At 39.2% G+C, this 24,452-nt stretch overlaps 1 protein-coding gene across 2 annotated transcripts in view; it reads left to right on the top strand.

Annotated features, from left to right (window-relative positions):
- LOC117939593 (gamma-aminobutyric acid receptor subunit gamma-3-like) overlaps positions 1-24,452 on the top strand; it is an 83,392-nt gene that overhangs the window by 49,533 nt on the left and 9,407 nt on the right. For both annotated transcript variants that reach the window (XM_034865035.1, XM_034865037.1), the window contains 2 exons: positions 4,546-4,683; positions 12,068-12,220. In XM_034865035.1, coding sequence (XP_034720926.1) covers positions 4,546-4,683; positions 12,068-12,220 — 291 coding nt within the window. The remainder of the gene's footprint in view (positions 1-4,545; positions 4,684-12,067; positions 12,221-24,452) is intronic.

Here is a 24,452-nt window from a genome sequence, read left to right as displayed (position 1 = left end):
GGAAAGTATGGGTGGGAATCAACTGAGGCCTCATGATACATTAAAATGACATTATTTATGTCCCAATACAATATTATTGCAGTTTTAAACATATTGCAATAGTCTTGCAATCTGTTACCCTTTTTACAACTTATGTCCCTAAAAATAAACTTTGTCAACATCCGTTTTATCTAAAAAGATACATTTCTCTGTTTGTTCATCTATGAAAATATCGCAGTACTGTGCTGAATCGATTCTTTTTCCCCACCCCTATTTGAGACCCCATCACAGGGGTTTTGGAATGATAACCATTAGATCTAGTCTTTCCTATGAATTCTGAGTACTGTTTGATATCCAATGTATTCATGACACCTTGCAAACATGTTTTGAATTCATGTTTTTTTTTAGTTTATTCCCTGTATAATACCTTTTTTCTGACAACTAGTGAGCTCAGTATGAAAGCCATGAAAGGCCTAACTGTGATTACAGGGAACCATGCAGTTATCTACACCACAGGCATAGCCGCAATCACATCATAAAACACCCTCCGTGGTGCTATATTAGTAGGATATTTAAATTTGTACTGCGCTTTATATGAGTAGTTGTATGTCTGTCCGAAAATACTGGCCATTATTGAGCTGTAGAGGGTACTTGCGAGAAATGGTGAAGCATGTGAGGTTTCTTTTTGCTTCTTGTCAATCAGCTGAAAGCTACAGGGAGTCACTCATTTATCAGAACTGCATTGATTAAAAACTCCACGTTTTTAGCATGACTTCAACGGACAATCAATCAATCAATCAATAAATCAATCTTTCTATTGTATGATGTAATTTTACTCATTCTGTTAAGAACTTTGGATACCTGCTTGTTTCTGTAAAGTTCTATATGAATACATTTTGATTGATTGATTGATTGATTTTGTGACCGCCACAGCTTAATATCATGAATGCAACTAAGCAGGGAGTTTAGTGTGACACTGTAATTTGCTTTCATAGGCAAATACATTTGCAAATCATCTGTATAACAATGAAATGACAGGTTGTGCTTGCCTATAATAGCCCCTAAAGACAGCATATATAAAGAAAACAAGATTGGGCAAAGAATGGATCCCTGGGGTACACCACAAGTCAGAGGAGCAGCAGACGACGAGACGTTACCAATCATGAAGGAAAAGCTCCTATTTGCCAAATAGAAAAATGCTTGTAACTGTATAAAAATAGCTTTTTACAAAACCTTTGCAAGAAAACGCAGATGAGAGATTGGTTTTTAAATTGGAAGGGTTCTTAAGTAGGGGCCTGACCTTAGCCATTTTTAAAGGCAGCTAGGACAGAACCTGAACTAAGAAAATCATTTTTAAAAAGTAAGTAAACTCGACCCAATGGTGCAATTAAAAACCTCCTTCACTATTCTGTTGGGAACAATGTCTAAGGGATAGTTGGTAGGTTTCATTTGTTGCACTACCTCAACAAGCAATGTCAGAGAAACTGGCTTAAATTCCTCAAACACAGCAGAGTGTACAGGATACAGTATAGACATTGCAGACATCTATGCTGTATATTGAAACCAGAAGATGCTAAGTAATGCAAATATTGAGCGTAATGCAAATATTTTCCTTTACCTATAACATAAAGTGTAGCTGAGGCTGATGGGAATGTCTTCAGTTTTGCAGGTAATGCTTGTAAATCAGTATAAACAAGTACTGGAAAATATGTTTTTTTACCTGACGACAACTTTCTTGTCAGACTTCAACTTTTAACAACGCTTTAGCAACATCTGACAAATTGAGAATGTGCTGACAACCAGTCACTGATCCCCATTGTTTGTCTGGGGAACACTTTGTCCTTCCTTTTTGTTATGTATAAATTCACTTGACTTGACGCTTTCTTTTTTAAATACACCAGGTTTACAAGACACTTCAGACATTTCAGTTCCACAGTACAACAGGCTACATAACATGCATTGAAATTAAATGAAGATTTAGATGCATATTGGCATAAGCAGCTTGAGAAATAATAATAGCTAATGCTAGTTAGAATCCGTAACCATATGTACCAATAAGCCATCGTACATGCTATCTGGGCTAACACCAGTCATGTATGTCAAAAAGACTATCCCTTTATTTTTCCTATCACTATTTGCTTCCTAATATTTAAATACTAAATGGCTCAGTTACACCAATTCCAAAGTCCCAGTATGAAATGCAGAAGTAACTTCATCTCAGTGCTGATAAACCAGGCGAGGCATTTTCAGTTTCAAAATGTAATCAACATTCACTGCTGCCCAAAAACACGTAGGACCTCCATCATGACTGCTACAGGGATGGTTATTTGAAACCCATCACAGGGGATTTGGAATGGTTAAACATGAGAAGTTGTCACTCTGTTTTTGTGCTCTCCCAATGAAGCTGACGCTGGAAATAAAACTGTGAATGACCCTCTGCAGGTATTGCTATCTGCAATAGGTGGGGGGAATTGTGCTTAGAGTTGTCTGTTTTCTTTTCCCTCACTACATGAGTTATCTTTACTAAGAAGACTGTAGTGTATTTCAGACAAAATGCTGAACTGTAGATAGATTAACATGGTTTCCACATTTGAGACAATGAAATGAGCTTTTGCGTTTGGAAAATGTAATAAATCTTCAAATCAGGTTCATCCTGAAGACAATTATTCCATTCTAGGCAGCCTGAGATGAACTACTAACATTTGGTTAGCAGGGAGAGATGGAGAGATGCCAGTTCACCTGGGCACTGCCGAGTTGAGAGTGGCTGCTCTTGAGCAAGGCACCGAACCCGCCTCAACCGCTCAGGGCACCTGTTCAGCAGTTGCAGCCCCCCCACTCTGACATGTCTCCATTAGTGCATGTACTGTATAGGACCTAAGCATGTGTGTGTATTTCAGGCCTGTGTGTTGGGTAGTGTGTAACAACAGGGTGTAAATTGTAATTTCCTCATAGAGAATCAACAAAGAATATACATTATGAAGTATAAAATTATTAATTGAAATACCAATAACACATTATAGGTCCTGCTAAATTTTAATGTTAAATAGGTACATAACCCTGGCTATGAAAGCTTGTTGAAAAAGGGAGATAAAAAGATGAAAAGGATGTTCAATAGCTGCAAGGCAAGTTTATTTGTATACCACAAGTTATACATAGAGCAACTCAAAATGCTTTACAGAGGCAAAGAAGCACATTGCAAACAAAAACAGTAACAGTTTATTAAAGACACAAAAGGACATTAAAAACAAGTTGCAGTATCACTACGGCTTTTATTTCTTAAAACAAGAGACGAGCAGATTCCAAATTTCAATTTGACTTAAAATTCCTCCTATCTTTTCTGGCATAGTGTTTTCACTGGCAGATAAACCTGGACTTTGTTTACAGTTTTATGGCAGAAGTGGACATCCCTTGTCTTATTTGCTGGCAGGATAGACGGGGAGGATATCGGAGCCAAAGCAACAGAAGAGTGTAGTTTATAACATTGTGGAAGAACATGTTGCTTCAGGGGGCTTTAAAGGCATGAAATATGACTAACATTTTGTAGCTATGAGGAGACACTGGTAACACAATCGTAATACGTTTAGCAGTAAAGATAATTGTACAAATATACCAAGAGAAATATGATGGCAATAACGTTTTCCATCTATATTTGTGTTTAGAAGAAAAAAACTCCTCTCTTGCATGATGGTGATTGCTCGTCTTGGTTATAGATGGCTATCCTCTAAGTGAGACTATTTACATAATTAGTCTGAGTTGTACTACAGGGCACAACAAGGCTATCTCATTATTGCTGTCACTCATTTTTCTATTTAAAAATCTTTGTCAATGGGCCCAGCTTCTTTTTGTTGTTATTAGCTTTCATAGACATCTTTGTGTACTGTTTTGCGCTTGATTTTGACTGCTTTGCCCAGCAAGGATCTGCACGTAAAATCCTGCAGTTCAACACTGGCTCCCGCTTAAAAGCATTTCAAGCAGGTCATTGGAACGGTGAGCACCACTTCTCCATGGAAAAGTACTTTCACATGTAACTGAAGTGTAACAATAGGCTTCTCACAGAGGTATGTAAGAGATGCATAACCTATAATCTTACACTACAGACATGATCCTTTTATATAGAAGATTACAAGCCATTTCACTTCTTTTTTTTTTACCTTAGAAGCCTTTTGTTTTCCTAACCAAGATAACAGTATAGTGCAATAAAGTCTTTATGAGTATTACCATTAACATTTTAATTTAATTAACAGCATCCCTAAGACCTAATTGACTAGAAACAGGTGCAATTATTAATCCACCAAAATTACGACTCCAACCCTGAGTAATACATTTTATTAATTACATGGAAGGGTGGATATTTGTTCACTGTGGGTGCACCACAGCAGATTCCAAGCAAACAAGTTTCCCAGCAATGGCTCAGTTGGTCTGCAGTCCACTGAATTACCAATGGAAATGCACTGTGTACTACACAATCTGCATTGCTGCAGTAATCTAACTTGTAATCTTTGCTTTCAACCTTTACCTCTGTTGTTTTTCTTTCACACTTTAAACTTAACTCTGTGTGGTTTTCAGACGGCTACCCACGGGACGAGATTGTGTACAAGTGGAACCGGAACTCGGTGGAGACCTCAGACCAGAAATACTGGAGGCTTTACCAGTTTGATTTCATGGGGCTCAGAAACACCACAGATGTGCTCACGACGACAGCAGGTAAGAAGGCAACGGCAAAAAAAGGTCAACAACTCTTGAGTTGCAATATAAAGAAAATTGCATTTCTTGGCAATATGACTCATACAAATAACATAAAACTTTATAAATCCTTGCAGGGAAGCTCTTTTTTCCCTTCCACCCTACCTTTCGTGTAGGTCAAAGGTCAGCTTTTACTGTAGACAAACTGGATGCTGTTCTTCAAAATAAGAAACTCTTGAGCCCCTTGCCTACCTCAGGCCCAGAGCATTGCAGAGGTTAACATTAGCACCATGCCCATAAATGTAATCATATAACTACAAGCTCATAAGTATTCCCCTCGGGTGTAAGGGCAAATAGGTTTTCCACTGACATTAATCACCAAGATTAAAGATTAAAAAGGAAGTTTAATTATTCACTCCTCCTTCTCTCTTCCCATGCATTCAGTGTGGTTATTAGGCCTTGTGTTCTTAGATGATTTAATTTAAGTGTGTTTAGAAGGCAGAGAGAAATATTGTTGCTAATACAGGTGCCTGTAATTTTACCTACAACTAGAACGGGGTGGACAAGTTCCTAATCCATTTTTAATGCTTTCGTGTGACAGATTTGAACAGCTTAATAAGTGAAGCCTTATGAATGTGGGAGGTAGAGAAAGAGCATGATGCAGCGATTGTTAACCCCTCTTAACCTTGTTTACAAGTTGCATATATTCCTTCTAGTTTGTGCTGTACGGTCTTTTGTCTTTGGTTCTCGGGTCTGCATAATGTGACCTAATTCAGCTTTCAAAGAGCTGTTCATGAATATTCGAGGAACAGGAGTACTCGGCGTGATTGGGAGAGAGATAACAAGGAGTGGCATCAAATTATTAAGGAGCTCAGTGCAAATTAGTTGTACAGCTTCATTTTACAGAATGTTAAAGTACTGTAGCATTTGTACCGGTACATAAACATGACATGTCTATATCAAATATACAGTATCCATTTTTACTGAGCATGTTAACAAATCTATTCAACTATATCACCCGTGCTCATCTAGTATCCTGTTTGGATCTAATAGGAAATTGTATCTTTGTGTTTCTGATCACTAAAAAGGTGACTAATGAGAATCCAGAGACACATGGATGGCCTTTTAGATTATATGTATTCCTGGACTCCCGCTGCATCGTCAAAACACTGCCAAACTCATTTTCTGCTGAGATGCTCAAAAGCAACGGCAAACCTACACATCTACCTCATGCTGTTCAAGAAAATTAGCCGTTTTCTCATTTATTACCTCGTTTCTTTTCCCTTTTTCACTTGCCGGAGCTCTATCTCCACACGCATGATGATTAGATCCCCGGCTAAAAATACCTATCATTAATTTACATGACAAACTTTGAAAGTGCTGCGTTTCTCTTCCTTTCCCTCTCTTATTTCCCTCTCTCTTTGTCTCCTAACTCTCCAGCTTTATCCTTCATCCCACATAAACACATGAGGTTTGAGGCTGTTTTAATGAGGACAGAGTGGACAGATCCCTGGCCACAGCGCCACTGGGGACCCCCGCCACAAATCCACCGTCGTTATCAATTCAGAGGCGTTCTCTTCAAAAGGCCCCAATGCGGAATCCCCAACACTTTAGAGCTTAGTTCTACTATACCATCACAAATTCCCGAAAAGCTCCCATTATTACTTTTTCTGCCGTTACATTGCAGCAATTCTCACAATTGTTCTTCATTTTTTCTTTTTATTTATCTCCACCTTGGAAATTCTACAAATGCCTTTTGTAAAGACTCTGTTGTGAAATTGCTGACAGAGCTTCGCCTTGTTTTCTGATTGCGTCAGGGATCGCAATACTGATATTCCAACTGATGTCCCTCTCTCTTTGATGTATGAGATCCCTCCTTATACATCCTTTGATTTTGGCTCACTTACCGGCCACTGACCTCTTAAAAAAATCACAGGTGGAAAACAATTCTACTGGTAACATAAAAAAAAAGTCAACAAATTTTCAACAAATAGTGATGGGTGATAACATTACCTTAACAAACCAGCTAGGTACAGCTGATAAAATCATTGAAAACTTTCTGTTATTAATAAGCTAGCTACAGGTAATAAAATCGGTCTTGTCATTTCAGCCGACAAATCAAGAGCCACCTGCTTTTGTCTGAAATCAAGTAACCATTTTTTCCAAAACAATAATTTTGTGTAGAAAATCTCAAACCATTATCATTGTTAACGGCACATGTTCCATGTTCAGTGACTAATGGATAGATACATAAAGATAAAAAATCATCATCACTACGCATTCCGCTAGCAAAAAAAAAGGCATTAGTTACTCAAACTCAAGGTAAAGAATCACTGGCATTGCTTAAACAAGCCTTGTACATAATAAACACTTGAAAATAGTACAGCAGATTTAGCTTCTGTCACATAATCTGTTTGTTATTAATTAAACATCCCACAGTGATGAATTAGTTTAGAAAACATCTAGCCTTACAAAGGTGCGGAAAGATATCCGAAGTAGTATAGGAAAAGAAATGCACCCTTATACATTATTCATTGTAGTGAAGAAGGAAGCAGCCACAACAACATTTCAGCAGAGTTGTCTTGAGCTCATTAATGAAACGTGTTTTTCCCAGAATCTTTTCTTGCAGCTTCCAAACAGAAAGTAGACCGGACCGGATGGCATGACAGAGTCTGTAGACAGGTGTAGAGCAGGCTAATACTTATTATTCTGCGGGTGTAAACCCGGGGGTTGTTACTGTCCTAACAGAATGTAAACACAGGGATTGTTTGCTGCAGTGCACAGTCGGAGCACAGAAGTCGCCACACTGCTGAGTGTGTGCACACAGCTATCGATTGTCCATCTGGGAAGGTACATTTCCGTAGCCTCCATACAGCTCATACAGCATTATCCTTTAATTTAGCAAAATGACGCTTCTGTGCCGTGCATACAACTTTCAAATTAGACTCTGTTAACTGTGCCCAGCTTGGTCTTGCAGTGTTATACTAAGAGGAAGGAAGTGGAGAATAAGTCAGGACAACATTTTTTTTTTTTTTTTTTTTTTTACCCATGTTGGTATCTATTCATTTATGTATTTATCTAACCAGCGATATCTTCCAATGCTAGCCCGCTTTGGATTGCGAACACACACGCTCTCCTGGTCATAAATGGTTACATAACGTAAAACTAGACAGTTTTATTTTAGTAAAATAGCATAATACTGTGAGCTGGGCCTGCTGTGTTGTGTTTAAGTTGTCTTTTGTTGTGACATTAACCACGTAATGTGTAGTAGTCTTTGTGATATATCATATTTTTAGTACAAGATTAGATGATTAGAGGCATCCTTTCTTAATGGGATATTATTCCCTTTCTTGGTAGCAATTTTGTATTGGCAACAATGAGATTTACAGAATTGACGCTATTTGAATAAAAGGTGATTAAATGTGCCTTATTGTCATAAGGAATTGGAATTTTGCACTTTCACACATATTGACATATTTTTATTCCCCAATTTGCTTTAACAATAATTCTTCAAAATTAGTCCATTCTTAAAAGCTACTACTCAAGTGTTGTTGTTAAGCTTGCCACTGGCCTAGAAACATGAAAACAAAATGTAAAAATGTGTTAATTGCAGGAGACAAATTGTGTACATACGTATATCCGTGTATATATACACACAGCATATATATGGTGACCCTCAGTTGGGATTCCAGCTGTGCTGCACTTGCATCACGATGTGTCCGGGCTTATTGTCTGAAGCCTAATGATAACCCTGAAACACACTAAGTGCAAGTGCAACATCCGATTAGCTGTTTCCCACTTGTAAACAGGCTGCGGTTATGTGGTGCTCTCTTCAGTAAAGTGTTGTCGTCTCTCCATCCCTGACCACAGAGGTCTGTGTAGGCCATAGCCACTACTTATAACCTCTAATCAGACAACAGTGCACCATATTGAGTTGTACATTTTTATGCATTTCAGACCTTGAACTCTGAGTGCATATAATACGAAGCTCAAAACAAGTCGAGTCTGACATCTATAGAGCCACGATCAAAACCACCGAGCCGAAAAATAAACCCTTCCCTGAAAGATTGTATACCCTACTAAAATATCCCCAACGTATTGTGAGTAGTGTGTTTTCAATCATCATATATTATTTATTATTCTGTAGTGGCCCATTCTGCTGTATGCCTATCTTTGGTGTTTCATGTATATTTTGTTGCCAATACATTTGTACTTTTATTTAAGTAACAATTTGATTGCATGATTTTTAGTTGTATACTGTGGTTTTGGTACTTTTACTTAATTTCTTTATTATTTAATAGTTAATTTGAACCTGAAAAAATTAAATAAAAGCTTTATACATGTATACATACATTCATGCATACTTATATAATTAAAACGACAGATAAATAAGGCCATGTACTTCTCAGCATAATCTTCCAAAATTGAAAGTCATTCAAACAAAACAAAAGATTCCATGTTCAAAAGAAGTAGGAAGAAGTTCATAAACAACTTCTCAGGTCCGACCCCCTTTCTCTACTTTTATCCTTTAGTAAACCTTATGCTTCAGTTATTTACACATCAAAGACACAGATGCATGCACACATACCTACACACATTTACACCATTTTGTTTCTTCCCTTTCTTCTTCTTACTATACCCTCCATCAATAGCAGATTACATAATAACACATCCATACCAGACTTAGTCTATAGATATACTAGTATATATACGTATACTAGTATATCTATAGACTATATAGATATACTAGTATATATACGTATACTAGTATATCTATAGACTATATAGATACACTAGTATATATACATATACTAGTGTATCTATATAGGTAAAGACCTGAGTACTTCTTTCACTGTCTGTAGTATTTGAGAGAGGGTGCCAGGGTGGCTTTGCTGTGTAAGTGAGGTTTTGGTATGATTTAGATGGACTCTTCCAACACAGCACCACTGTAGAGGCTTTTCATTCCTGGAGCAGACATCTGGATTTATATTCGATAACTGTTCATCAAATATACTATACTAGATTATTCCCAGGGGTTTTAAATTCATATTTTTTAGTCAGTGGTTAGCTCATTATTCTCAAAGTATGTTTTTGTTTACCTATTGCTTGATGATGAGTGAGTGAACCGTCGGGTCCAAAAATTAGAAGTTTTCACTACAATATGACAACAAATGTCTGCTTCTGTTAGTGTCCCTCTGCTTCTGTTAGTGTCCCTCTGCTTCTGTTAGTGTCTCTCTGCTTCTGTTAGTGTCCCTCTGCTTTTTTTAGTGTCCCTCTGCTTCTGTCATTGTCCCTTTGCTTCTGTTAGTGTCCCTCTGCTTCTGTTAGTGTCCTTCTGCTTTTGTTAGTGTCCATCTGCTTCTGTCATTGCCCCTTTGCTTCTGTTAGTGTCCCTCTGCTTCTGTCCCTCTACAGAGCCTACCTGCACAAACCTGTGAGCAGCAGGTGTTTAGAGTAGTGAATTTATTTACCATTAAATGCTGCATTGGACATTAGGATGACAGACTTTAAAAGGCTGTCTGAAGTAGTAGTTGAAATAACTAAACATTTATAAAAAAAAACTGGACATCCTCAAACAGAACCGACTGAGGTAGTGTGCATGTCACTGTTACATGCTCACATCTGCGAGTAATAAACACTTTTATGCAATATTGTCACCTGGACATGGTACTCATTACACCTAATGATTAAAATTATTATTCCAATTCTATGTAAAAGTTGAGCATAAGGTGAGATTTGTCTGAGAGATAAGGACAAAAGGTCTTTTTCTGCTGATGTTTTATTCAATATGATCCTTTATATGGAAGTGCCTGAGTGGCAGTAGATTCTCAAACAGCATTCTTCAGTAATATTTAAAGGAATGTTTGTCTGATGCGCCGAACTTTGTCAAGGTTACAGAACAATGTCTTTTGTTCGCCAAGTGTCATAGCTCAGTGTCTCCCTACTACTGTCAATTAACGCAAGCAGTAACAAGCATCCTACTGTAGTCAGGAGCCTAAAGAGGCAGCAAAACAAAGTCTGTCACTCCTTCTCATTTTTCTTCCCCTCCCAGGGACTCTGGCATTGCATTGCATTGTTTTCTTGGCTCCATTCTCTCTTTCTGCCCTCTGCTCTAAATCATGAATCTTTTTTAGCTAATTATTTTCCAGCAATCCTGTCGCCTTCCAGCCTTGCTTTTCTCCTATGTCTTCCCTATTGAGCCAGGTGATCTTACTTTAAAGGGGAACTATGCTGTTTTTTTTTAGCTTAATTTACCTTAATTGAACAGCTTTGGATTCATTGGAATGGTTATATGACTTTTTTCGAGATGCACACATACTCTCATTCAGGAACCGGCTGACCAGGCTGTCGGAGAAACAGACAAAGAGGGAACGGCAGACTGACCGAGCAAGGAGTCAGACACACGTAAACGTAGGAGCTGCAAATATCTATTCCAACGCTGTAGGGGGAACTCTATAGAGAAACCTGCGAGCAAAAAGTGAAGAAATGACCAAAAACTCTATAGCACCCCTTTAAGCAAGTATAGACTTAATTCCAAACTATCACAGACAGAACATTTTTCTGATGTCTTGGATGGCCAATAATAACAACTTTGACAACTTTGTGTGAAGTTTATCAGGTCATTCCCTGGCCCCTGGCGGTTTTGTAAGCTCTACACCTAAATTCTGTAAGTCCCAGACATAATAGACAGATCTGTATTCTTACTCATCTAAAGACTATCACAGCTTCTCTGATAAAGTGCAGGAAGGTAAAAAGCTTGCAGTAAAATGTGGCTCTGGCCTCTGTTTTGATTACAAAGGTACCGTAAGAGCACAGCATGATGTAGCTTCCAGCTACATACCAGACCTTTTAACTCACAAGCCAGTGTCCTTATTCAGGGATCCTCCTTCAGGGATAATGGTCTGTAGTTAATGGGTGGATTAAAATGTCTAACGTACAATACAGCAGAAATTTGTTTTTGGTGTGCAATATTTGAAAGTCTAGTCTAACAGAGACATTAGAGAGTGAGAGTAGTGTGTGTGTCTGTGTGTGTGTACCAGACAATGTGGGAATTGGTTGTTGTGATTTTGTCTGGCTGGTCAGAGTTAATGGGTCTGTGGTTTCCACTGCTGCTGTACAGTCTGATAGCAGTGGGCACATGTAAGCGCCTAAAGCGCTCCATTTTGCACATGGGTGGGATGATCCTATTTCATCTGAACCTATCATCCTGATTCATCATGTGGGGAACATAAGTGAATGTACAAACGACAGCCATCCAACAGTAAATGAGATATTTCAGTGTGGACAAAAGTGATGTACACTGCCATCCTTAGAGCCTCACCGGTAGAGTGGTTAAAAAGATTTTCAGTTTGTTTGCCTTTTAAGACAATTGACCGTTTATATACTCCATTTTCTCTTTCAACAGGTGAATATGTGGTGATGAGCGTGTACTTTGACCTCAGCCGAAGAATGGGCTACTTCACCATCCAGACCTACATCCCCTGTATCCTGACTGTGGTCCTCTCCTGGGTGTCCTTCTGGATCAAGAGCGATGCCACACCTGCAAGGACGGCCCTAGGTAACAAGAACCGCGTCACCCATGTAGCTGTGAGAGGAACGACTAGTAGAACTTAATCCTCTGTGGGAGCAGCAAGCTGTGGCAATACATTTTCTGTTACACACACAACATTGGCAAATATCTCCTTTCTGTCCTGTGGTTTATCAGCATGGCAGTGATACTTTCACAAGATAATATAAAACTCCCTGCCATTGCTCATTCAGTCTGTTGCTGAGTCTAATATGAGGAAAATGAATAGAAAGTTGATGGCAGGATTTAAAGCTTTTTTTGATAATTCCTATTCAATCTGAGATTTGGACAGCTTGATAGAAAAAAGCAATAATCTCTTTTTTTGATTGGGAACTGCAATATTAAAACTCAGCCCGTGTTGCAGTAGTTATTACCGGAAAAAGCAATCATATTACTGGAATACTTGCACATCACTCGACATTGTTTTGGAGAGAGAGAACAAATGAAAAAAAGATGTGATATCTATGTTTGTGCATGTGTGTCATTCTGTACATCAGCCATTCACCAATTAATTTGCATGTTTCAACTTTAGCTGTCCATTAAGCCATTTTTGAAATTTACGACCCATCAGGCTTTCTTGTTTGCGTTTCATCCTTAATTGTAGAGTTGATGAGATTTTTCTTTGCATGAGTTGACAATTATTTTTTGAATAATTTTCCTCCCCCCCTGCATGCCTACCATTAGCGTATTTGCTTTCCTGTGGATGATGATGTTGTGCTGATGGTCCCTGTTTCAGGTGGAACTCAAGGTAAGTGTTTGACGAGTTCATGTCCATGTCTATATACTGTATGTGCGTGATTCTATAGACTGTATATTTAGCAAATATACAGTTTATATATTCACCTAATTAAAGTGACATAATAAACTTAATTTGCAAAAATATCAATTTAGGCAGAGGTTCCATCTGTTCAACTTTATTTTACATTTCAGTGGAGATAGCAAATTTAAAAAAAGAAATATACCAAACTTAATTGAACAGGAATTATGTGCAAAAACATGACATCTAAGATTTTCCACTTTATAATGGTGCAGGCATGGAGTTTGAATATTTATATCACTCTAAACATCATAAGACAACCCTTTATTGATCCCAAGTGCCAAAATTCGGTTGTTGCAGCAGCACAAGGACACCAATACAGATAAATAAAGAAATCAAAATACATAAATAGTATAAGTATACTATATAAAACGAAGACATTAATCAAATAAAAAATAGAACTCTACATGAGCATTTGGAGACTGCTGAATTACAAGGTGAAGTGACAGTAGTGGGATTTACAGCAGCAGAATCTGCAAGTCTATGTTAACAGTGTACGGCAGACTAATGTATGATATGATTAAGTAATGGTACTTAGTGTTTGGCTGTCTTAAAACAGAGCTATCATATACATTAAATACAGAATATAATGCTTAAATCAAGAACAGATTAACATAATATAGTGAAATATGGTGAATTATGATATAGTATTTGATAGGAAGTATAGAGTACAACATGAAAGGAGCTAATACAGTACAGCAATATAACACAGAATAGAATATTAAATATAATACATTAAAGTATGGGTATAATGTAAAGTGTAGTAGTAGTAGTTATAATGATACTATATAATAGGTAGGTATAGTGTAACATATACCAGAATAAATCAATATATAAAGCAAGGTATGTAGTAAATAGTGGTCTGAGTTGTGCAGTCTAATGTGTTTGGCACCTGGGTGGGATGATCCGGTGGCTGAATGTGGAGCTTCAGAATGAGCTGTGGCAGATGGGCAGCTGCCATCTGCCACAGCTCGCCATAAAGGGGTAAACCAGGACGGCTTTGATTTCGTCCTACATCCTCCTCTTTGCAGGCTTTCCAGTTCCAGCCTGACCACAGAGCTGGCCTTCCTTATCAGTCTACTGGCTCCCCCAGCCATGACGCCACCACCCTAGCACACGACAGCAAAGAACAGTTCGATAGGTACTACAGAGTACTGGAGAAGTCTAAGAACATGACTCTCCTTGGAAGAAGATGGCGTCCTTTTCTCTGATGTTTGGTTTGTATGCAAACTGCAGCCATGAACTGCATGAACAAAGGCACAGCACCGGTGTCTCAAAGGTCTTTAAGACATCTGACGCAAGTGGCAGAGGTCTGTAGACATCAAGATTGCTGAGTAGGACATGTTTTCTTGGCACTGGATTGATGCAGGATGTCTTCCATAGAACCTTCCACCAACCTTCCTCAACCTCAAGGAAAGGTTAGAAAGGTGCTTCATGTTGTCTGGCCCGCTAGCTTTGTTTGTCTGTGAGTCTGGAGAGCTCTGCTTCCGCCTGGCTGGGGCGGGTGGGTGGGGGCGTGCAGTAGCGGCGGACGACATAGCAGACAGGGATTAGAGCACACTGCATGTTGTGAGGTTCAACTGTGAAGATAAAATTAAATTTCAGCCCGGGAGTTAATGCACTGTGACCCGTGTACCAATGAGGCCGATGGGAGTGTCTTTCATTTTGGACTAAATTGAATTTTAACCTGATGACACTGGATGAGAAATTACATTAATAATTAGTGGTCGAGGCATTTAAGCCTGGACAAAAGCTGTCTACTGACAAACCAACACACATCTAGCATTGCTAAAATATATTTAGACAGGTATAAAATAAGAATTAAACTATGCAGTGTGTTAAAGTGCAGTGTAAGAAAAGTAAAGAAAAAAAGAATCTTGCAGCAGATTATAAAAGCACACAGCTTGTCACAAAAGCAGCCTCACCTCCTTTGCATTGCTAATTGTATTTTGTGCCACAGCAGTGTTCCATGGCTCAGCCACCCTCTACGCCATTTGATCATTTGATATAATCCTAATTAAATTTACTGGTTGATTATTCCATAGCTGGTTTAATTTAATTGAATCTACTTAATATATGTGAGTCAGTGTAATGGCTAAGAGGGGCAGCTAATGATAAAATTAAAATTTGAGGAAGCCCAGCCTACTCAAAATGTAACAACTGAATTATGTCCATTAATTCTACTACTACAACAGAGTCCTGCTCATTGACTTTATATCACTCTTTGTCCTCTAAATTCTGCAGTTTCAACAGGTCAGGTCGATGTAGGACTACCAAGTAGGGATTTGTGAGGGATTGTTCATTTACTCACCTGGTGTAGACTTGATTGTGATTAGGCCTGCAACAATTATTACATAACTGTGTAATTTGCAATTTGTTTACGTATTCGCTTTTTTTTTTGTTTAATCGTAATGAATTGCTTACATAAGCTAAGGTCCTAAAGGCTGTGACTGTTGATGGTAACTGTTGATTCTGTTTGGATATGCCAAATTGTAATTATATTAGTGAATATTGGTTGGACCGTTGAGCTATGCTATGCTAGCGGCACCTGTCACTTGTTGCTATAGCAATTACAAAAATCCTGGTCCTGTAGCTGACTCAAGCCAGAGAAATCTTTCTTTTGCCCGCCATAACCACCTCCAACTTTTTTTTTTTCAGAAGACTGTATATTATTATTACTTACTTTTTGTTCTATTGTCAATTTTATGTTAATTTAAGGAAAACAATACTATATTTTATGAAAATGATAAGGCTGTTATTACTGTTATTATGATCTGGGTCACATAACAGTGATGAATAACCTCAAGATGCAGCCTGGAATTATTAAAAATTTGAGTAATAAATTAATTAATATTTTTATATTTGACTGAAAGACAATTATATTGTTAATCCCAATTATTTCTGAAACAGTTAATTGCACAGCTTAATTTGGAATTGTTACAGCTCTGGATGTAAATTGGAGTAGAAATTAGAACAACAGCTTAAACCTTTCACTAGGTTTGACAAACAGACCTTTTCCTTGCTCTCTGGCACTTTGGTAATACTTGTTGAAGGAGGTTAGACTTATCTAATTAACTCACTTGACCCAAGAACTCAACCCGGTCCGACCTCTCCAACCGCCAGCCAGCTTCACCCCCATGTCACTTGTACAGAAGCAGCACACACAACTGCAAAGTACTTTAATTCCTCTCAGTCCCACCTGCCCTTCATCAGCCTGCCAGTCAGCCAATATCACAGAAGGTCATCTGGAACGCCTCAGCGGTAATAAAGAAGTTATATTGGACTTCTGTCCGTCCCTTTTTGTTATCAAGCCAGAAGAAAAAAGTTCACTGATATGAAACAATAAAGTCCTCTAAAGTTATATTGAATTCAATAATAAGCTAGCATTATTACTCACGTTAGAGCTGGGCGAAATGGAGCATTTCGTCCCGTGCTGTTAATGAAAGCTGATCATGATAAGAGATTGTGTTGTGCGTTCTGCTCAGCTTTCTTTTTGCTGTTAGGTTAATGAAAGTTGACATTGTGACAGTGTAAAGACAGAGAGAGACAACACCAACACAAAAGTTCATTTATTTTCTACAAACACTATGGATATGTGCAGAAATACTACTGACTTCATCTTTGCCATAAGCTGATTAGATTAGAGTTTTTATTTACCAAAAGTCTCATATATAGTAGATTAAGATACATTGCAGAGGTTGTTCTTCGTGTTATTTGGCTAGGCTGCGGAGGAAAAATCCGAGTCATAGCCTCACAGTTATAGCAGCTTGCCACTGCAGCTGTTATTTAATGTGTATCACTCTCCTCACAATGTGTGTTTGCCCGTCTGTCTCTCCATCACTCTGTCAACCTGTCTGTGTGCCTCCCTAGACAACTGCTGCAAGCAGTAAAGGCTTACGGTGTGATACGTGACCAAAGGCAGAGAAAGGCTTGTGATCTCTTTTAAACAACAGGTAGCGTAGAGACTCATGCTGCCCCAGTCTTCATAAACATCCAAACATCCACATCCAGCTCAACAACAAAAAGTAATTTAGCCTTTCTTCTCTAGTACATCGCCCTTCGTTTTTCAGGTTGGCCTGAGACTTGATCCCGAGGCTGAAATGAGAGATAAGAGGAAGAAAAGATAGGCACACAAGAGGGACAAAACAGTGGTGTAACATACTGTGAAGGCCTCTGGCATGTAGCAGCAGGGAGAAATGTCAGCAAGAGGGAGGGGGACTGATGGTGCTTTCCCCACCCCTTACGACAGTGTGGCAAGCTGCTAACATGTTCCAGGTGGTATTTCCAAGGCTGTCACTTAACTGCTTCTCCTTCAGCAGCAGGACGTGTGGATGTAACGCGGTGGAAGTAGGAGAGTTCCAGTTGATTCCCATTAGACCTCAGTCTCTGCAGCTCAGATGGATCTTGACAGAGATACAGGGCGGGTCATTGGTAGGGGGAGAAATAAACATCTTGGGGCACAAGAGCTTGTTTGCTTTCAATCTTAGCGCCACAAATCTGGTTAATTCTCTAGGAGTTTGTTAAAGTACAGCAGTGACAAAGGGTTTACGGTATGCCTCCAAGAGGCTTTTAAAAGTCTAAAACATCTGCCTACCAAGTCTTGTACATCTAGATGAAATATGTGGGGGGGGGTTGTTTTAAAAATAGAGAGGGTAAAATATGAATTAATGAATATGTGTGAAAGCATCTAGCATCATGGTACACAGGGTATTAATAAATACGCTTAAAGGACCAGTTGTTCACTTAAAACATGTTTCCCTAAATCTAGCAATGCTGATATTTTTGGTGTTGTGTTGGAAAAATTTGGTGAGCTTCCCAGACCCTTATCCTGTTCTTTATCTCTGCTTAAGGCTAGGGGCTAGAGTTGAATTGTGTGTGGGTAATGTAGGCGGCGCCAGGTATTGACAAGGAAAAAAGCAAAGAAAGAGTTTTGCTGCGATCAATCTGATATATTTTGAAATCATCCTTTACTTCCGACTGACACTACAGCATAGGGCTGCCTGAATGTGTATATATTGTTTGGGGCATTTGCTGAAATGAGTGAGTGTAGTTTTTCTAGGGAGGATAGTCTCTATTGGTTTAGCATTTATTCATCTCAAATAATAGGACCTGGCTAGCAGAAAGCACTGGCAACAAAAGAAGCTCATTTCTCATGATGTGGGTGTGGTGGGAAAAACACACTTTAAAACCAAAGGTTTTCCTGCGAGAGCTGTCATTCACACAAATGCCTGTCATTGGTGATATGTCAGCTTGGGTATAAGAGATGACAGTGTTCCTTATGGGAACTCTACCAAAAGAAGTGCATGAAAGATAGGCTTTGGTATAGAGACATCAGTCCCTCCAACAGTTAGGGAAGAGATGGAGGAATCTAAATCGATGATGCTTTATTCATCGCCGAGACAAACTTGCTATACGATCGGCCATGTTTTTCTTGGGTCGTAGTCATTACATTTAAAAAAATAAAATGAACTTCATATATTGTTATTAAAGTATCAGTATGACGAAGTTATCTGCCCTTACAATTGCCTCATATATCATGGTCTATGGATATAGCAGACCGTCTAAAAATACATGGCTGAGTAAATAAATAATAGTGGAGAGTGGACGGACCGTGGGCTGTGTCTCAGTGTAGGGACATCTGACTGATTGTATGCATCGGAGATGCAGCTTTAAGTCAAGGTCTCTACAGCGTGCGTGAAACACCAGTAATCAGATTAGACGGAAGGTGTCATGTGTAGCATTTTAACCTCAATCACTAGCACATTAATTTGAAAACATCAGCATAATTACCACCAACAAACAAGCTCGTGCCGAGGAGACTGTCAGCTCCGATGTACGCTGCATTTTACTTTGCGTTGATGTGTTGGAAGATGTGCTTCACAGCTCAAAACAGGAACGCCTCCACTTTTGCAAATATTACACGTTTTCCTTCCACTTCAACTGTTCTGACTGCATAATTTCAATTAAACATAGCCTACGTTGTCAGAACATATATAGTCACTGTTATTTGGGGCTTTTGGGATCACTAACCATTGTTGTTGCTATTTAAAACAAACTGATACAAATACAAAATATTGAAACTAACAATAGGAAAACCCACCCTGAACTGAAATGAAGCTAAACGTGCTTAGTCATAGCTCGATGTTATAGTCCACACATGAGAAAAGTTACAAGTTGTAGTTTTAAAATTGACAAACCCAAATAGGGCTGCATTTAAAGACTATATTTATTCTTCGTCCATAAATCTGATTATTTTCACCGTTAATTGAATAGTTATTTGATCTATAAAATGTCTTGTTTTTTTACACAACCCAAAATGATTCAGTCTACTGTCACAGAGAAGTGAGGAAATTAACAAGTACTTACATTTGGCAGTAGCTCAGTCCATAAAGCGTTGGGTTGGTAACCGGATGGTCACTGGTTCAAGTCCCCATGTGGACCAAAAAGTAGGGAGTGTGGATTGGTGGATGGAGAGATGCTACTTCACCTCCTGGACACTGTCAGGTGCTGTTGAGCAAGGCACCGTACCCCCCCCACCCGCTCAGGCCCTCTCACTCAGACATCTCTCTATTAGTGCATGTATAGAGCCTGAGCATGTGTGTGTGTAGTTCAAGACTGTGTGTGGTTACTAACAAAGTGTGGACACAGAGTGTAAATTGTCCCCCATTGGGGATCAATAAACAGATTAAAATTTTAAATTAAAATTAATTTAAAGGTGCTCTAAGCGATGTGGGGCGACATTACTTCTGGTTCACGTTCAAAGTATTTTCAAACGAAACGAGACTAGCCGCTCCCTCCTTCTCATCCCGTCCCCTCCCCCTCCCTTCTGTGCTTCAGCACACTATAACCCCCACCCCAAAATCCTTCTTGTCTATTATTGGCTGGAACGCTGGAACACTGTTTGTGTATGCTCCGTGGTACAGGTGGGCACAGTTTGGTTTTGTTGCCCTTTCTAGACCCTGGGCTGTCTACAGAGACCGCGTTTTTACAGTGTGTTCTGGAGACAGGCAGCAAGCTGATAGTGAGGAGATGTTTTTTACAGTGTGTTCTGGAGACAGGCAGCAAGCTGATAGTGAGGAGATGTTTTTTACAGTGTGTTCTGGAGACAGGCAGCAAGCTGATAGTGAGGAGATGTTTTTACAGTGTGTTCTGGAGACAGGCAGCAAGCTGATAGTGAGGAGATGTTTTTACAGTGTGTTCTGGAGACAGGCAGCAAGCTGATAGTGAGGAGATGTTTTTACAGTGTGTTCTGGAGACAGGCAGCAAGCTGATAGTGAGGACATGTTTTTACAGTGTGTTCTGGAGACAGGCAGCAAGCTGATAGTGAGGAGATGTTTTTACAGTGTGTTCTGGAGACAGGCAGCAAGCTGATAGTGAGGAGATGTTTGCTGTATGTGACAATAAATGTTGTAGCCTAGATGAAATCATAGAATTCTGACTTTTGTCATAAAAATACCTCAAGCCAAATAATCTGTTATCAAAATAGTAGGTGTTTAATTTAATAGTTGATAAATAATGAATTAATCTTTGCTGCTTTAAACCCAAATCTAAATGTCAGAGCTTTTTAGTACGAATTGAAAAAATACAAGTTTAAGGACCGATGAGTCTAGTCACAATAAAATCCATGCAGTCTAGTGACCCAGCCAGTGATCCCTGACTGGTAGTCCTCAGTACTATTTATAGACACCATGAAGACAAGCTGTGGTCGGTTCCACCTGGTTTACGCCTGGACACATAACAAAGGTCCACATCTAATAGTTGTTAGCATATTGTGGCACTAGGCATCCATGACATTGTTGATATCTTAGGTTGTAAATGAATGTAAAAACCAATCTTTTCTTTTTTGTGTTTCCTGTGATCACACTCATTATTCTGCACAGGCGTATTCACTGGAGCTTTTCTCACTTCTGTTCGACGGCCCTTATTTTCTGTCTGTAGATGTTAATATCACCTGCACAAATAGGAATCGCCCAGTTGCTATGGCATCATGCCGCGACAATTCCCAGGCAATGAATTAAACTTAACAAAGAAAACTTGTGACCTCAATTTGAAATAGCAGCCCAAACTGTGAGCAGCCGGTGGGTAGCTTGTGATATGGAAACAAACTCAGACAAATCTGTGTTGTCAGTGCAGTGGTTGTTTTCTTGAGATCACACCGTTTACAGTACAATGGGATTTGAACAGGTAGTAAGGTGAAAGGTATTAGAAGCAGAGAGTTGTTGTAAACTAGGTAGTTTACCGCGCATAAATCTAATGAACGGGTGAAAAGGAGAGTCTAGACAAGCCCAAGACCAGAGGAGGTAGCTTGAAATAGATGGGAGCAACTTGTCTCTATGGAAACCACAGGCAAAAACAGTGGCACACTCTGCCATGAAAGACATGTGGGAGATGAGGATGAAAGAGACAGAGAAGAGACAGGGAGAGAGAGAAAAGGGGCGAAGAGGAAGAGGAGGGTTGAGACTCGCCATGGAGAGAGAGGAGAGGATGAGAAGGGGAGACGGCGGAGAATGATGTGCATGTCACAGCAGTAGATATCGATGCCCCCAGTGGGCATTAATGTCACTGGGTTCATCTCGCTTTTAAAGAATTGATTTCATTTCACCAAGCGAGCACAATATTCTCCTTCAGGTCACCATGAGGTGTTAGTTCTTAAATAATGTCAATGGTGACACAATGACACACAAGGTGTCTCCAATTAGAATAATTATTGGCCAGTCTGGCAGGTTATTAATAATACCCAAAATAGTCACTTTGGTTCCCAAAACCTATGGAGGCGTTCCCACCAAGGACCCGTCTGGATCTGACTACCCTTGACCCCAAAGTCAAGTTAGTTTGATTAGAATGAACACTGTATCATATAGATAGACACACAGAGGCCTGTACTACAAATCAATCACTATATATTTTTACCCCCGCCCTACTATTGTATGACTTTTTATGACTTTTTTCAACTATACTATATTATACAATGGCTTTTTTTCGACAAAGTATATTGATTTTCTATGACTTTTTTTTTTACTTACTATACTATCTTCTTTCAGCTCAGACTTCTTGGGAAGGTCAAGCCTTACCTGCACCATATCCAACTGGAAACAGTTGTGCATGCCCTGATCACAAATTGCCTGTATTGGTACTTGTACTAATTGTACTATTGGAACTCATTGTACTAAACATCAGTCTTCAGTCGATTACAATTAGATCAGAATGCGGCTGCACGCCTGCTGACAGGAAAAAGGCGCAGTGACCACATCACCCCTGTACTGTCTAGTTTTATAGAATCCATTTTAAGATCCTGTTTTTTTTTTTTTAAATCTCTTAACAGACTGGCACCATCATATTTATCCGATGTGCTGATCTTGCACACTCCAGTCAGAGCACTCAGGTCTGCCGACCAGTTGCTTTTAGACTTGCTTTTGTCCCAGAACCAGACTGAAGACTAGAGGGGACCGAGCTTTCTCAGTAGCAGGTCCTAAGCTCGTGAACGCTCTCCCTCTCAACATTAAAGCAGCTTCCTCTATTGAGAGTTTTAAATCACTTTTAAAAACTCATCTTTTTGCACTGGCTTTTAACATAAGCTGAGCTGTGACATTTTATTGGTATTGTTTTGAGCAAAGTTTTTTTTGATTATCTGTAATCAATCACTTTATACATTAATCAACCAATTAATATATCAATTAGCAAATAAATCAACCAATTAACCAATCAATTGTAAGAATCACATGAAATCGGTTTACAAGGACAAAATGTGAAAAACAAATACTAGAATACTAGAATGGAAACATGAAATGTCAGCTTCAGGAATAGCTCACTGTGATAAGCTACTGACTCAACAATTTGAGGTTGAAGGATCAAGACCCACGTGAGCCTTTACAAACTTTGCCTGTAGCTCAGCAAGATAAAATAAAGGCGAATGACTCATGAAGATTTATGGTTGAGAGTTTAATCCTTCTAAGGTGTAGTTCATTTTCAAAGTCAACACCTGGAAGGGTAAAGTCAAACACTCAAGAAAGTGGTGCAGTGTATCAGATCAGATAGCTTAGACTGATAGAACGCTGGTTGGAAGCACAGTGGTCGTGGGTTCGATACCCATGAGGTCTACTTCATTAAGATGTTTAACACATAGAAGCGTAAAGTCTTTCACCCAGAAGACATAGACAATTTCTTTCTTTCCTAAATGAAACACTCCCGTTCGTCTTAACTGTGTACTGGAACCATAGGAGGTGGTGGCAGAGGTGGTGGCTGAGTCGAATAAGCAGCAGCCCGACACCCAGTAGATCCCGGTTCAAATCCCGTGTGTGGCTCTCAGTAGTCTATACACATGCCGCCCGAAGGGCGGCATGTGTATAAACTACCGCTCAGACACATGCCGCCCCTTCGGGGCGGCATGTGTCTGTTAAGACAGTTGGGGGAATCCTGGTGGCAGTCAGGGAGTAGCTAAGTACTCCGACTGCCCCAAAGAGATTCCCCAAGTGTCTTCACCCCTATGCCGCCCCGAAGGGGCGGCATAGGGGTATGCGGGTACGCACAACCCCGAAGGGGTTGTGCGTACCTTACCTTTTGCCAACTGGAATCATAATTTTTTTTTCTAAGTGTCATAAGGTCAACTTGGGAATTTCACCCAGGAGACCGCAGTTCATTTTCCACATGTCATGTCATAGTTAAGTATTTTCCTAATCTCAACTGTCATCTTCATGGAACCTCAGACAGTTAATTTTTGGAATGTATTTTTCTATTTCATTTGAATGGAGCCTCAGACAGTTCAATTTTGAATGTATTTTTCCATATTATCTTTATGGAGTTTCAGACAGTTCACTTTTGAATGTATTTTTTCCATATTATCTTTATGGAGGCTCAGACAGTTAGGTTCTGTAATGTCTATGAAACTCCATACAATGTATGCCTTATGTTTCTATGTTAAACCTTATCATAAAGTGCACCTTGTGGGTTTTGAACTCCCAACCATTGCACTCCAAGCCAGCGTTCCATCACACTGAGCTATCTGTCTTGTTACTCCTACTGAGTTCGAAGTTGTATTTATTGTTCACATTACAGAGAAGAGCAGTTGGAAAACAAGACGGATGTGGGAATTGATCCTTAAACCTTTGAATGTTGAGTCAGTGTCTTGTTTAGTTTCCATTTAATTTTATGTTTCGATTATATTATTTGTTGTTCACACTTTGTCCGTGAAGACTTGAGTAATTGATTGATGAAATTTGCGATTGGATCTGTTAATTGGTTAATTAATGTATTAAGTCATAGTATAGTATCAAACAATACACAATCACAAAAAGTCATAGCATAGCATATCAAAAACAATCACAAAAAGTTACAGAACAGTTACAGAGCATGACACAGTACGGGAGAAGTAGAACAAGAGGGTTGAGGATATCCAACAGAAGGTGCAGG

Source organism: Etheostoma cragini, chromosome 24 (assembly GCF_013103735.1).
Source record: "Etheostoma cragini isolate CJK2018 chromosome 24, CSU_Ecrag_1.0, whole genome shotgun sequence".
Lineage (NCBI taxonomy): Eukaryota > Metazoa > Chordata > Actinopteri > Perciformes > Percidae > Etheostoma > Etheostoma cragini.
Note: the sequence above shows the minus strand (reverse complement) of the source record. Positions and strands in the feature narration are given on the sequence as shown.